The 14,996-nt window shown below is 35.9% G+C and overlaps 2 protein-coding genes across 4 annotated transcripts in view; both read right to left on the reverse strand.

Moving 5' to 3' along the window:
* Positions 1 to 156: 156 nt before the first annotated feature.
* On the reverse strand, positions 157 to 4,919 carry LOC136342279 (nucleolar protein 58-like). The gene is made up of 5 exons (XM_066287934.1): positions 4,761 to 4,919; positions 3,272 to 3,328; positions 2,961 to 3,155; positions 2,713 to 2,868; positions 157 to 2,430 (listed from the first exon to the last, which is right to left on the reverse strand). Exons 1-5 carry the CDS (start codon positions 4,815 to 4,817, stop codon positions 2,236 to 2,238), a joined length of 660 nt encoding a protein of 219 aa, XP_066144031.1. The 5' UTR covers positions 4,818 to 4,919; the 3' UTR covers positions 157 to 2,235.
* Positions 4,920 to 5,225: 306 nt separating this feature from the next.
* LOC136342272 (solute carrier family 7 member 14) overlaps positions 5,226 to 14,996 on the reverse strand; it is a 45,188-nt gene continuing 35,417 nt past the window's right edge. For 2 of the 3 annotated variants that reach the window (XM_066287912.1, XM_066287913.1), the window contains exons 4-13: positions 13,553 to 13,783; positions 13,124 to 13,504; positions 12,828 to 13,011; positions 12,642 to 12,766; positions 10,324 to 10,485; positions 8,659 to 8,803; positions 8,159 to 8,614; positions 7,824 to 8,102; positions 7,628 to 7,765; positions 5,226 to 7,571 (exon numbers count right to left, since the gene is read on the reverse strand). In XM_066287912.1, the coding sequence (XP_066144009.1) occupies positions 7,469 to 7,571; positions 7,628 to 7,765; positions 7,824 to 8,102; positions 8,159 to 8,614; positions 8,659 to 8,803; positions 10,324 to 10,485; positions 12,642 to 12,766; positions 12,828 to 13,011; positions 13,124 to 13,504; positions 13,553 to 13,783 (2,204 nt within the window). In that variant the 3' untranslated portion in view covers positions 5,226 to 7,468. The remainder of the gene's footprint in view (positions 7,572 to 7,627; positions 7,766 to 7,823; positions 8,103 to 8,158; positions 8,615 to 8,658; positions 8,804 to 10,323; positions 10,486 to 12,641; positions 12,767 to 12,827; positions 13,012 to 13,123; positions 13,505 to 13,552; positions 13,784 to 14,996) is intronic. The other variant, XM_066287914.1, reaches the window with a different exon arrangement.

Genomic DNA, 14,996 nt, shown 5'->3' on the forward strand with positions numbered 1-14,996 from the left:
ATCGAGTGGTGGCCCGAGGTTGCCAGATCATATTTCTCCGTGGAAATTTGATTTTACTTATTTACTTCAACTCTTAAAGTAAATAGTTCAATAGGTAAGTTTATGCGAAAATGACTTGGTTTTAAAAAGTGAAAACTGAACATAAATTAGACTGGATAGAAAAAAATAATAACTGGTTTTTAATGATGATGAATATCACAATATACAACTATCTTTAAACAAATAATCTTTACTCGAAGGAATTTAAGTAGTAACACTGAGGTACCTACATCCTTAAAACGAAATAAAACGACTAATTTATTACCTCTAATCAAAATGTACTTATTTTTCACATGAACTTAACCGTACATAATAGACTGATACATTAATATAAGTAATGAATTATTCTTTTCAACTTGACGTCGTGCCGAGGAAAAAATATATTACTACATAAGTCTATAAAAATACAAACAACTGATACGACTACTTTAAACGAAGAGAGGGGAGGGGGATGGTATCTGAAGAAACGCCTACTCAGTGCATATAATTACAATTAGGTACATACAAAAGTTTATATTCCAATTTTGAATACAGCGGTCGGAAACGTTCATTATGTTCAAACATGATCCTGATGGCGTTGACAGACATCTTTGATAAATTCGCTACTTACTAATAAAGCTATCTAGAACTGTTAAATAAGTTTAAACAAACTTTTTTGTTTATTGAAAAATGATTTTTACATCGTGGATCAAAATGTTGTTTAAGTTGTATTTCCACTGCTTTCAGAAAATCAGTCCACATTACTACTTTTATAGTTCAACTCATTGAAGCCGTTTATTTGGCCACTCGCTTCCTTGGAATACATAACATAAGATACTCCATAGATTTCAAATCTAAATAGTTGTAAGAGAGTGGAAACGCACATCTCACAAATTTAAAAATTACATTTAAACAATTTGGCCAGAAGACGCAATCTAAAAGAAATAACATATACAATATATGTTCTATACGTTTGAGGCGGATTGTTCATTTTTTCTTCACTATATTTGGAAACAATGGCCTACAAACAAATAGGAGGTGTTGAAGCAGTGAAATTGCACACCACTTTCAGTTAAAGCTAACTGAGCATAATGTGCAATTTTACTGCTCCCACAACCTCCTCTTGTGTGTGGGATTTGTTATTAAATAGAATTGATGAAAAAATATACAGGGTGTACAAAACATAGATGCCTACCTTTTTTGTACTGAGTATTCATTCAATCCATTTAAATTTAAAAGCCACAGAAACGTGAATCTTCTCTTTGGGTTTTATCAACGTTGCACTTTGATCTGAAGCGATCAAAGTTGTGAAGTCAACTTAACCTTCTATGAAAAATATGTTCAGTGATAGGAGTGAACAAAAACCTTTTATATCATTATACAGATTTGAATGCCCCCTTTTTTGAGTGGACACCATAGACAAACAATCCCCTCAAATCGTCCCAGGGAACGATTGGTAAAAATCAAGTCATTTAGTGGCCATGGATAAATCAATTTAGGCGCGTCAGGTACATACATACGACATATGTATTTTACGTACTATAGACAAATTAAGGTTTTAAAAAAATATCGGCCGAACGCATTTATAATGGGTGATCATTAAAAAAAACCTCGCAATAGGGGGTGAACTGTAAACATAAGGAATTGTTTACTGTCATTTGCTCTTTACCATAAAATATCCGATTGACAACAGATTCATTCATCAAGACATACCTTTGATACTTCAACACCTACTTGAGGTTTTTTCTGGCTATTGCCCTTTATTAAACATACATAATAAGATACGAAAGGGGAAAACTTATTACAAAAGCCCACACTCATTCAAATTCTACTTGCTTCCCAAATGGCGAAAAGTATTTCATCAAGTTAATCTAAATTGCTAGTATAACGTTATATTATTATGCGATTATCCACTGGCGGGGAGAAGTGAGGTCTGTCTTTCCGGAGAGTGGAATCGCGCCGCCTTAGCATACAATTATAATAAAATCCATTTCATATAACAAACTAAAAACTTACTAGTCAAAACAAATCAATCAGTTACGTTTTTCATCCGAATCTAAGAAAATATTTCAAACCAATGAAGTTGCTCATTGCAATGGGCAAAACTAGTCTCGAGACACAGTCAAAAAACTTGCTTTGCTCTTACATAAGCCATTTAACCTACCGTTGTTACTTATATAGATACAAGAGGGGCGCAGGCGTCCGTCTAGTGTCCATCTATTCCGTCGGCTGCTCGTTCGAAGTACTGTCTTCTTTGGCGTCCTCTGGAGGAGGTGCCGGCGTATCTGACGTCGCATCCTCGCTATTTGTGCTGCTGGCCGTTTCTTCCTTTTTCTCATTCTCTGATGAATTGGCGGAGGCACCGTCCGCGCTATCTTCCTCTTTGGAACCATTTTCAGTAGCTTCAGGTTCCTATTAGAATTCATGAATGTTCATAAACTTTCTTTAGATGTAGTATTCATGAATCATAAAACACAACTTATGCTAACTGTAAAGCAAGACTTACGCTCACGGTTGTATGGACACAACACCTATTTGAATGTAAAAGAGTGTGGGGCACACTTTGGTGTAAACACACTGATTACTTTTAAATCCTAATATGAAATTTTGAGCTTTACTTCAGTAGAGCGTGAGTGTCGCATTAATATGCAATTGCTTTCAGAAAAACCATTCAGTTTTGTATTATCAGCTTACTTTGGAAGACTCAGCTGCGTTGTTATTGGCCACCTCTTCCTTTTCCTCATGATAATTTTTTTCCACTTGTTCAGCGTCTGACTTTGTCTCTGTATTTGCCGTATCATTTTTCAATGTCTCATCATTTTTCTCTTCTGGCTCTGTTGAAGTGGTATCCTGTACAAAAATTTCAAATTTACTGATTTGTCAGTGTCTCAGTTATTTTCTTCATAAAATATATGTATATAATTTCATAATTAGTAACTAACTTTGTTGCTTTCATCTTGACTTTCTGAATTTTCCTCAACAGCAACTTTGGACTTTCTGCCTCGACCTCTTCCCTTCCCTGAGGGCGTAGCTGCTGCTGTGCTTTTACGTTCTTTCTTTGCTGGTGGTGGAGTGGCAGGAACCCCTTTGGCCGCTGAGCGAGTTATCCTTCTCCCTTCTGTAGGAGCATCTGTCACCTAGTAACAAAAAAAAATAATGCAAAAGATATTTTCGAACTAAAACCCTTTTTACACCTTATCATGGAATAGACCTAAATTAATTTACTTACTAAAAAACATGTGACATTACATACCTCAGTAGTAGAACCTCTTGGAGTCTTGGATTTCCTGCCTCTGGGGGTCTTCTCATTCTAAAATGAAAATGAATTTTAGTTCAATTGACATTTATATAATAGAATATTTTGTATTGCATGTATGTATACAAGATGTTGATGAACTCTATTTAAACTTCACATCAGCACACTTGTACATGCCAGAATAAAGTTTATGACAAAAAATAATCTGCGGGGAGTCTATACTCTTTGTATATCTTAAATTAATTGTGGTTAAAGAACTCAAGCCTGCTTCATTGTGATAGCAATATCTTTTTAGCTGGGCTATACTTACAGCAAAAAGTTTCAGAAGAATAATTCAATAACTTTATTTAATTCCAAATAGGTATTTTGGGCACTGACAATTGCACCTGGAAAATAACTTATGTGGACAAAAAATAAGCCAATGTTATACTATTATAAATGTATTCATTGCTTTTTGTTTGCGACAGCATCATCATTTCCAAATACAAAGTCACAAGCTAAATCTTATCAAAATCGACATTCTATCATTGTTATAAAGCAGCACTCAAGGATGCAGAACATTTAAATGACAGCAGTTTCTAAAAATCTAGTGTTTCACAAAATACAATAATAAATAAAGGAATAACCAGGATCAATCGAACTAAAAAAGCTAGTTGAGAGAGGCAATTGCTAAATTCCAATACCATATCATAGTCATATTTACATTACTGGGTCTATCCTTTGAAACTTGCTGGTAAATGCCATACTTTGTTGGTCATTCACTCAATTAGATTTAAAGATTGGTAACTGAGAGAAGTGACAAGGTTTCATATACTAACTGGTTCTTCAGCATTAACATACATACAGAATAGTTAACTATATCTGAGGTTAGAAATGGTATACAACCTTAACAATAATTTATCACCAGATCAGTACTTATTTTAACGGGTTTTTCGTTTAAACAATGTGCTAAATATATAGACTTAAAACGAAATTAACACTTTCAAAATAATAAATCACATGATAGTTTTTAAAATTGAACTAAAGATTGAAAACACTCTATGTTCAATGTTAAATTTTCCCTCCAAAAAGTAAACATAAAGCTAAGACATGCCCTACGAGAGAACGACTACATTGAAGAGTGCAATGATACAAGAGACGTGTCGCGTGGCGTAAATCCTATTCCATGGAGTATATCAAGCAATTTCCATTTTTAATGGCTTTCTAAACGTTTCGCCAAAGTTTAAGGTGAATTCCTTATGGTTCATGTTAAACTCGTGGTATATTTTAGGAAGATACATGGAAATAGCAAAAATATGCACTAAAATTGGCTATTAACGGCCTCGCCAAGCAGCGAGTTTTGACTGTGACCGCCACTTACTGCAAACACGAGTTTGCATTGCGCATTACCGTTATCATTGCCATATCGTTCACAGTCTGAGGATCCCTCAATACCAACTACACATTGGGCCAAAACTGCAAATTCGCTAAAAACTGCGTAACTCACCTGACTAATTTCTTCATTAACAGCATTATTGCTATTTGCGGCTTGAATTTCCGACATCTTTGAGGAAGTACTTTAAAATTTTCACCTCACAAACTTAAGCAAAACAGCACGAACCTTCCCGGTCGTTGTTTATCCCACGAAATGGCGGCCAGCGTGGGTCACGTGACGCGCGTTGACTTTTCACTCTGATGTCATATGACAAGTATAAACGCGGGATGTTTAAACAGATCGCGCTCTGGCGAAATTTCGCATGCGGCGGTGCCGCTTGCTACCAGAAATCAAGTAAAATGCTTTCGTAATAATTATTCTTTATTTGATCCTTCTTTCCTGCAATTATTTTGAAGTATTTTATGTTATTTACAATGTAGTTAAGTCCTGTGTGTGGCGTAAATAAACTAAATTAATTTTTCATATTAGTCAGACTATCTGGGAGGAAGGAAAAGGGGCGAAAACATAATATTTAAGAACGGATTAATACATTTTAATAAAATTTAAAGAGAACATTATAATTTTAGGCAATTCCTATAGTTAAAACTTATATATTTCTATATTATAGCTCACCTATACAAAGTAATAATAATAATTCCAAAAAGACAAATAATGGGCGACGGCTTATTTACTTTCAATTATTACAACCAATGATAATTTTTTAAATTTATATTTTATAATAAGCACTTTATACTGTTGCATACTCGACCTCAAGCATACACTTGCAGGTTGCACCTATAGAGAGAAAAAATTGATAATAATGTCTATTTGCATCTTAGCTCTCTTTGGTTTAATACTTAATATTTAATACTATTTACAAAAATGTACACCCCCTGAAGGATTATCAATTATTGTATGTTTGTTTTCTAAATATATGTGCGTTAATGTGATAAAACTACGAGACTACAGTGATGTGATATCTTTTCTTCATTAAACTAAGCTTTGAAGTAGAAATATTATTTGGCCCAAGTTAATAATAAGTAACACAATTATTGAGTAATTATAATTATAAAGTTATGTTTGTCAGTAATATGCCAGTACATAGTCGTGATATGCACTCAAACATAAAAATGGAGTATTACTTAGGTAGACAGTCTGATGCCCTGTAGCTTATTATTGTTTTAAGAGAGTGATATTTTCACCGTAATTAATTTACACACAACAGCTCTAAACCTAAAAGTCTAATTGTAAAATTAGTATCACAATTTCAAAAACTTTTAGTGCAACTAGGTGGTGATCGTGGAGAGTTATTAGGTTTTGAAGAGCAATAAATGTTTGGTAGATTTACAAGGCTTTAAAGACAAAAATTTTCTGGAACGTGTGGTTGTTACATTCACTTACATAACATGCACAGGGTGTCTCATTAGATTTTAATAGAAACCTGATGATTTCAGTTGATTTAAACATTAGTGTAATAGATATAAAGATTTAAAAAATAAAAAGTTATTAAAATGGGCTCGCAACGGTGAAATTCTTGACATTATGGCGTATGCTAACTTTAGGCCAATTTATCAGTTTTATTCTGAAGACTGTAATTTTGGTTACCAAAACGCCAAGAAGGATGTTCGTTCCAGCCCTTAATGGAAGATATATGTTATTCTCAGTCAGTATTAAATGAGAATAGTGTGGATCTCGACCCTTGTTTGTGCGTGAAGCGATATTTTTAATGAACTAAAAGACAAAATGCACAATATCTCTCAAACATATAGAACTTGTTAACTCTAGTACAGTATTTTCCATATGTTATAATGGGGTACCCTGTGCCACTTTTGTACCTTAGGAATGGAAAAAAAAGGTTGTTATATAAATATATTAATAACAGTAGTAATGTAAAGATTGGGACTTGCTACATATATCTTTGCTTATAATTATAATGTATTAATGCTAGAGGGGAAAACTGTTGAAGTTGTGCCTAATACCTGTGAGTTACAAGTCTAAAATTAGATATCCTATCTAAATACTTACCTACATGAAGATCCTTACATCATTACATTTTAAATTTTAAAATCAACAAATTTGTTTACGTCTTCTAATACTGTCTCATCAGATATAATATTTCTTTAATAATTATTTAATCACCGACACGTTATGTTTACCTACGAGTAAAAGTCACTTCAGTAACACCCTTTATTATACTTCTGATACTCTATCGCATAAATTAATCATTTTCGTTGATCTACTATCACCCTTTATCTTAATTTTCAATCTACGGCACGATATTTTCCTGAAGGATGAAGTCCAATTGATTACAACAGGAGAGTTTTCCGAAGACTCAGTATCGTTTAATGTTCAGCTTAAAAATACTCAACGATGCTTATTCAGAACAATATTAAATGAACTACATCTACGCAAAAGTAACTTATTGTTACGAGGTTAGATGAACGAGAGGGTTGATCAAAAAAGCTTTAAATTAACAGTCCTTTATTTGATGCATGTTATGCGGAAGATTATGTTTAGATCTGCAACAGGAGTCATGCTTAAACATTTACTGGACCTGTTTAAACAAGTTGGGGGTTATGGCTAGAAGACATACCTTGACATGCAATAATGCATACAATCAGAACTTAGTGCGCGATATCACAGGATGATTTTCGGGTAAGTTCCGGCTTATATTTGATCCACCCTCAAACGTTTATTTATACTTAAGCTCAATCGCACGAATCGGTGTTATTTCAAACAAAATTATTTCACACAAAATCCATTCCATTCGTGACTATTATTTAGTCGTCCCACGTGGGAAAGGCAGTCGGATCACTCACAAACAAACCACTCCCTGCTGAGGTAGTGGTGCTCTGATTAGGGGTTGCTTTGTTGATAACCGACCTGGAAGATCAACCATGATTATCTGCCTTTATTTCACGGTTAATTGCACCCCTTACCTGGTATTATTTGTCTCTACATTGTATTGCTGTTCCACTTGATACTGGGGCTTGCCCCAATTATTGGACTGCGCCCAAGACGGAGTGTGATCCCAGGACATATTTGGGTTCCAGTTATACGTGGACTGTTGGTCTTGGCTAGAATGTATGTTCCCTAATGGTATAACTGCTATACCCTTGTGAAAGTTACACTTACAAGATATTTTGGTCGGCCCTGTAAGGCGAGGGATTGTTAAAACTATTGCCTTTTTCGTGGTCCGTTATGGTCAATTCAATATTTCCATCAGCATCCGGCTTTTCTTCGAGAATGCTGTTCTTGATCCCGTAGTAAAAATACATGATGAGTCCTAAGGTCATCCAAATAGTAAATCTGACTAGTGTCAGTTTGGATAACTTTAAGATCAAATAGATGTTGACTGTGATGGCGATGGCCGGCACGAATGGCAGTCCCGGGGTCATGAACAAAATCGTATTCCTGTGGTATTATTTCTTCAGACATAAAACTTTATATTAAAAAAAAAAACAACAAGCCTGTTTTGAGGTTTCCTAGAAATTACTAAAAGCAAAGCCAAGATTGCCAGGAAAAACAGCCAGAGGAATAAGGTGGTTGCAGTGCTCATATCGTCCATTCCATTCACCACGATGAGGTCGAAAATTATGATAAGAATATAGAGGATTCCCACCATTTTCATGACGAACATCCCCGACTCCTCGGTGGCAGGTCCGGTATCCACCCAAGGAAAGATGGCCGGGCACAAATAAGTGGCCGCCTGCAATCTTCTTCCAATATAGCCTAAACTAGGCCCCACAGTGGAACCCACTACTCCTCCAGTGCTTGTAGCACTTCCAGCCCCATGCAAAGTTCCGTAGAACTTATTTTCTGTCCTGTCAGATACTAGGAACTGGTCGTCCCTCATGGAATATTCCTCCTCTTGCTCATCGGCTCCGAAGGTATCGTCGCTATCTGGGGAACTGGAAAGAGTCGATCTTTTTACCCAGATGGTCAGGGAAGAAACGTGAAAGGACCTCACCTGCGGGTCACTCTTCGAACCATCACTCTTTGGGTTGGTTGTGTCGGGAGGGGCGACGGTGAGGGTGTTGGGCCGAGGGGAATGTCTAAGCTGGAGTCTATGGCCTGCTTGAGGGCTTCTGGAGCTAATTGATTACGATACAATCCTGTAAAACATTTTTACTTGAAATAAAGTGTAGTTGTTAAACTTCAAGTTCGATTTTGGTCTACGAAGAATATTGGAAAAGGTACTGAGTAAGGAAAATACATTGGTCTGGGACACTGGCAAAAAATTGGTTCACACTCTCCATATTAATTCTGTTGTCTTCATAACAAGCCTGCAGGTGGTCTAGAGTGCAATTGTATTGCTCTACAATTATCATTTTAGTGTCGATAGTGCAGTTATTTTAATCGCTTTTTTAATTGCAAGTCTTAATATATCCCTATTGCAATGAAGCAATATGAAAAGCAAAATAAATCAAAAACCTAACATGTATAATATTATATATTTCCCAAAATCTGTCGTAGAACAAGGTGATATTTCAGTATCAGCAGTAAAGCGGTTATAATGTGCCGAACAGCAGAGAAAAAATTGGCAGTAAAAAAATTCCCTAATTTAAGAAGATTTAAAATCGATAACTAGGGAGGGACTTAGGTCAAGAAGAGAGAGTACCAATATGTCCCCAAAGGGCGTGACAAAGTACGCGTAGAGGAAGTGGTTCGGGGTGATGGAGGCGGAGCAATCACAAGTGACCTATAGAAACAAACGCTAATTTCCTTACTAGTAGCAGTAGTTAACACAGTTATTATACAGGGTGAGTCGGGAGGATCGTGCCAAATTTCAGAAGCGTGTTGTACATGAAAAATAAATGTAAAAAAACTTAAATGTTGTTATCCAATTTTCGTTTGTTTACAAGTTATAGCGTAAATAAAATGTTTTAACTAGGATTCTATTTACCATAAACGTACCTTTCCTGGACGTTGGATTGGTCGTGGTGGCCCTATTAGTTGGCCTCCAAGGTCTCCAGACCTCACACCACTAGACTATTGTTTGTGGGGTTGGTTTAAAACTGAAGTGTACAGAGTAAAAGTGGACACTCAAGATGCACTAATTCAAAGCATTAGAAATGCTGCAGCTGCTATTAAAGAAGGACATGAAACAATCAGGAGCGCAACGAATGCTCTTCATAGACAAAGCCGAAAATGTTTAGAAGTTAATGGCAATATTTTTGAACATTTACTATGATATTCAAACGTTAATTTATGGAATTTCTTTTGAAATTTATAAATTTTTTAAATTTTATGTTTTAATTTTATTTACGCTATAATTTGTAGACAAACGAAAATCGAATAACAACATTTGAGTTTTTTTACATTTATTTTTCATGTAAAACACGCTCTTGAAGTTTGGCACGATCCTCCCGACTCACCCTGTATAAAAAAAAACAAATGTCACACCACACAGATTTTTGATGTGTACCAATAATCACTGTACAATAATCATTTATGCGTGTAATTATCGCTTATGCGCACAATCGCTGTTGTAATTTTTCGATATCTAATTGCCAAATCACTAACTTAACGCATAGGCGATAAGTATTCACTATAATTCGGTGGTGATTTTATTATTTAATTTAACAATAAGTTTAACAGACGAATGAAATTGTCTGAGTAACCTGACTTTTACCTGCAGTTCCATTTGGACTTTGCTGCATACCATCTTTGACAGGAGATCCCCTGAGTGGGGTGCGAAGACTCTGTGGAAGCAGTTCTACCAAATTGGTGGAGTGAGGTTGGTACCGCAAAATCAGCACACAGGTGGATACTAAGGTATAAGCTAGCAGTGTGCCTGCAATAATTTTTTGCCAATGTTTGATCTTTATCTAGTTATACAGGATGTCCCAGTGAAGAGTATTTAGTCTGAATATCTTTTCTGTTTTTTTGATTAAAAAGAAAACCGCTAAAACATGTCAACTTTGACAGGAAGATGGACATCATTTGGTGGAAAAGTTGTTTTCGACGTGTTATTCCTTTACCCCTGGAAACCACTCCTTTGAAGTTTTCAAATAGGAAGAGGAACTGTTTTATACCTTCTTGGAAAGATAATTTATTCTTTACAGGGTCAAACTATTATTTTTTATTTTCTCATGCCGGTGTCGTACAAATTGAACAAAAACCAAATTACTTGTTTTTAACCATTTTTAAAGATATTTTATTTATTTTATCGAAAAAAAATTTTTAATTGACATTGACCTTTGAGCACATCTAGAGCCGATCCTCCATACGTTGTCGCTTATTATCTGACTTTTCGAGTGTTATTGACCTGCACTCTTTGACCATTCGGGCACGTACCTCCTCGAGGGAATCAGATTGTGTGTCATAGATATTGGTCTTCAAATTTCTCCATAAAAAAAACCTGGAGACTAAGGTCAGGGGATCTCGCAGTCCACTACACTGGATCTCTTCTGCCAATCCATCTTCCAGGGAATTTTGATTTGATTTTAACCGTGAATGTTATTGTAATAAATGTCGAGAGTGTACGCTTCGCAGTCGAAACTCTCGACTTCACAAATGCATTAATAACAATGATATATCTAGCATTTCATTTAAAATTGATAAACTATAATTTTTCTGGAGGAAAAATTTATTGACATTTTCCTCTATGCTTCATTAAAATGGTTTACACGTTACAAGAGAAAATCGGAATTATGAGTATGTATCACAAAAATAATAATTCCGGAAGAATGGCAGCTCGTGTCTTCAATTTAAATTATCTCGACAAAATGGCGTGCCAAACTTAATTCTCTAAGTTCCTAATGAAATTCAATGAGCCAGGTTTCGTCCAAAATAAAAAAAAACACGAATTTGACCGCTCAATGAGAGGTGACGAATTCTAAATCGCGGTTCTGAGATATGCTCAAACGGACAACAGAATGTGTGTACGAAAAATTTCTGAAAAATTATGCGTATTAAAAAGTACTTCTCATGAAATTTTACAAGAACTAAAATTCCATCCCAATGCAATAAAACTAGTAAAAGAATGAAATGAGGATAAATTTCAATCGTCAATTTGGATTTTTGCGAATCCTTTAGTAAAATGTTACATTTAAAGAGATATTTTTCGTATAATGCAACATTTTTTGATGAGTGTTCGGTCTATTTAAATGGTGTAATTAACAGACGTAACGGTCATTACTGGAATGACGGCAATCCTCATTTGTTCCGAGAGATCCATATTCAACAACTTCAAAATTAAACGTTTGAACAGGAATTTTTAATGGTCACATTACTGGACCATTTTCCATTTCTGGGCACTGAAATGGAGAAAACAATCCGCAACTTCTACAAGACACAATATCTGCCAAGATATCTGGAATATTTGAGCTAGATCCTCGTCTTTTAAAATAAGAATTAGTGTTTCAATAGGATAGAGCGCCTCTACACTACATGGCTGCTGTTTGACAATTTCTAGAAGATAATTTTCTGAAAAATAGATTAGTAGAAGAGTCCAGAGGAGTAGCCCGGGAAATCTCCTGACTTTAGTTCCCAGGATTTTTTCTTATGGGAACATTTTAAGATGAAAATCTATGACAGACACTCTGATTTTTTCGAGGTCTTACGTGCTCGAATCGTCGAAGAGTGCAGATCAATATCACAAGAAATCAAATATCAGTAAAAATGGTTAAAATCAAGTTATTTGATTTTTGTTTAATTTCTGGAAGACCCACATAGAGAAATACAAAATAAATACTTGACCGTGCAGAGAATAAAATTATCTTACAAACGAGATATAACACAACCCCTCTTCCAATTTGAAAATTTCAAAGGGGAGGTTTCTAGTGGTAGAAGGATGACATTTTCAAACTACTATTTCACCAAATGGTGTCTTCCTTCCTATTAATCAAAGTTAACGGGTTTGACGGTTTTTTGTTAACAAAAGACAGAAAAGAAATTTAGAGTGGACACTTTCCCTGGGACATCCTATATAAAATTTGGAAGCCTTACCTATAGACATCATCTCGACAAGAATTTCCAGACGTATGAAAAGGGCGGCTACGGAAGCGGCTAATCCACTGCAAAACGTGGCGAGGCCTGGAGTTCCTGTGCTGGGCCACACTTGGGAAAACGTCCTAAGATACCATTGTCCAGTGTAACATCACAGACCTATTGTATTTACGGAAAGATATATACTTAAAAATCAACCCATCCTGAGCCATGGCGTAAATGATCCTGGGCATGGGAAACATGGATCCGAACATGGAGACGGTTAGGCCAGCCAGGGCTCCCACGGCTACAAAGTATTTACATCGGAATGCCCCCACTTGACCGAACATCCCCACCAAGGCAGAATCCTCATCGACATCCGTGTACGGCACTAGAAAAAAAGGATTTTGAATTTTTAATAAATAACAATAAAATAATCAACCAGCGCCCAGACAGTAGCCACATTAGATCCAAGGAAGAAAAGCGCGCACTTTTCGTCTCACCTATTAAAGTAAGCATCATGGAGGTGGTAACGTAAGCTGTTAGGATGATCCCCAGGCTGCATATTATTGCCAGAGGAATGGACTTTTTCGGCGTTGCTGCCTCTTCGCCGGTGGTGGCTATTATGTCGAATCCTATGAAGGCGTAGAAGCATGTGGCCGCCCCAGTGAACACCCCGGGCCAGCCTTTGGCCAAGAAGCCGTCATGCTTGGTCCAATTGTCCGTGTTTATATAAAACATTCCAGCACCCATAATAAACATCCACACAGCGAAGTTGATTGCATTTAGAATATTGTTGAAGATCAGTGACTTTTTGACGCCGGCGGCCAGCACCAGCGTCATCAGGAGCGTGATCAGGAAGGCCAGGTAGTCCGGATCTCTGCCTAAGTTGTCTGTTAGTCGAAAAGTGTGACAAAGACAGAAATACTAACCGATGAATTCCCCGAATCTCGTGTGGAAAGCAGTGGTGATGGCACCGTTGGCGAGGGCGTCGAAGCAGGCGCTTAGGGCGCAAGCGCACGCGCTGGTACCGATTAAGTACTCCAGTATCATGTTCCAACCGATCACGAAAGCGACGAACTCCCCTACCGTCACGTAGGAGTACATGTAGGCTGAACCTGTGGTGTGAGGCACTCGAACTCCAAACTCAGCATAACAAGCCCCTGTAGAATTAAGTTTGTTTCACAAGGTCAAGTTTCAGTTTAATGACCGAATAGTATACCGGGTGTCTCCCTTCGCAGCTCTTCAAATTGAGCTCAAGGAACGGACACCTTATATATCATAGCAATGTACAAGGGGTCTCTGAACAGAGTGCCATAAATTCAACTACACATTCTAAGACCCAAAATATCACAAAAACTTCATGTAAACTTATAGAGACAGGCCTTTTGTTTTCGATATACAGGGTGTGAAAGGTTTGTTCCTAAGGATGGTTTTTAATTAATATTTTCGAAAGGTTTCGAGATAAAGTAATAAAATGTAGTACTTTATTATAACTTCTCGTGCTCTTTTTGAGTATCTAACATAGAGACTCGGAAGGGAAGATTTAAAATTCGTTTTGATTCATTTTCTTTAACAATAATTGCAATTAAACACTGTTCCGGTGACAAAGAATAACCACCAGATTTTATTAATAAAAGTTATCATATACGGAAATTCCAAAAATATTTCTTTATTCCATTTTTTGTCGGGTTTAGCCAGCTGGGTTAGAAATCTGGTGTTTATTTAATAAAATTTACAAATTTATTAAATCTCAATTTTCTCGAAAATGGTTGGAAACTTCGACCTTCAATAATAGTACCAGTTTTATGTGAAAATCTTAAAGTTTAATATTTTTTCTATAAAATGGTCAATAAATTGAATTGCAAAAAAGTGAAGGTGCTTTTTAAGCACTACCCACCCATATTATCTGCTTGTGGAAAAAAGTGGCAATTCCTTCATAGAGGTTATAATCGAGCGCAAAAAGTTATACTAAAGTATATACTATATATATATATTCTTTTTTCGAGATAAATTAATGAAATACATTATATAGTTATATTTCTCGAAACATTTCGAAAACATTAATAAAATCCACTCTTAGAAACCAACCTTTCGCACTTTGTCTATAGAAAGTGAAACTTTTCTTGATATGCAGGCTGTTATTTCAGTACGTGGCCAGGTCCAAAAGTTGATTCTTTGCATGATTTTAAGATAAAAAGTTTATATAAACGTAGGCCCGGCAATGCTTTGTTTTCAAGATACAGGGTGTCAAAGTTTTTTTTTAATCGTTACATATAAAAAAGAAATTAATAGCAAGAAGCAAACTAACATTTTTGTAAACCTTGATGACAGTTTTTAATGTAGTGCAAAAGAATCTTTTAAGCTAGACATTGT

The sequence above is a fragment of the Euwallacea fornicatus genome, chromosome 11 (assembly GCF_040115645.1).
Source record: "Euwallacea fornicatus isolate EFF26 chromosome 11, ASM4011564v1, whole genome shotgun sequence".
Lineage (NCBI taxonomy): Eukaryota > Metazoa > Arthropoda > Insecta > Coleoptera > Curculionidae > Euwallacea > Euwallacea fornicatus.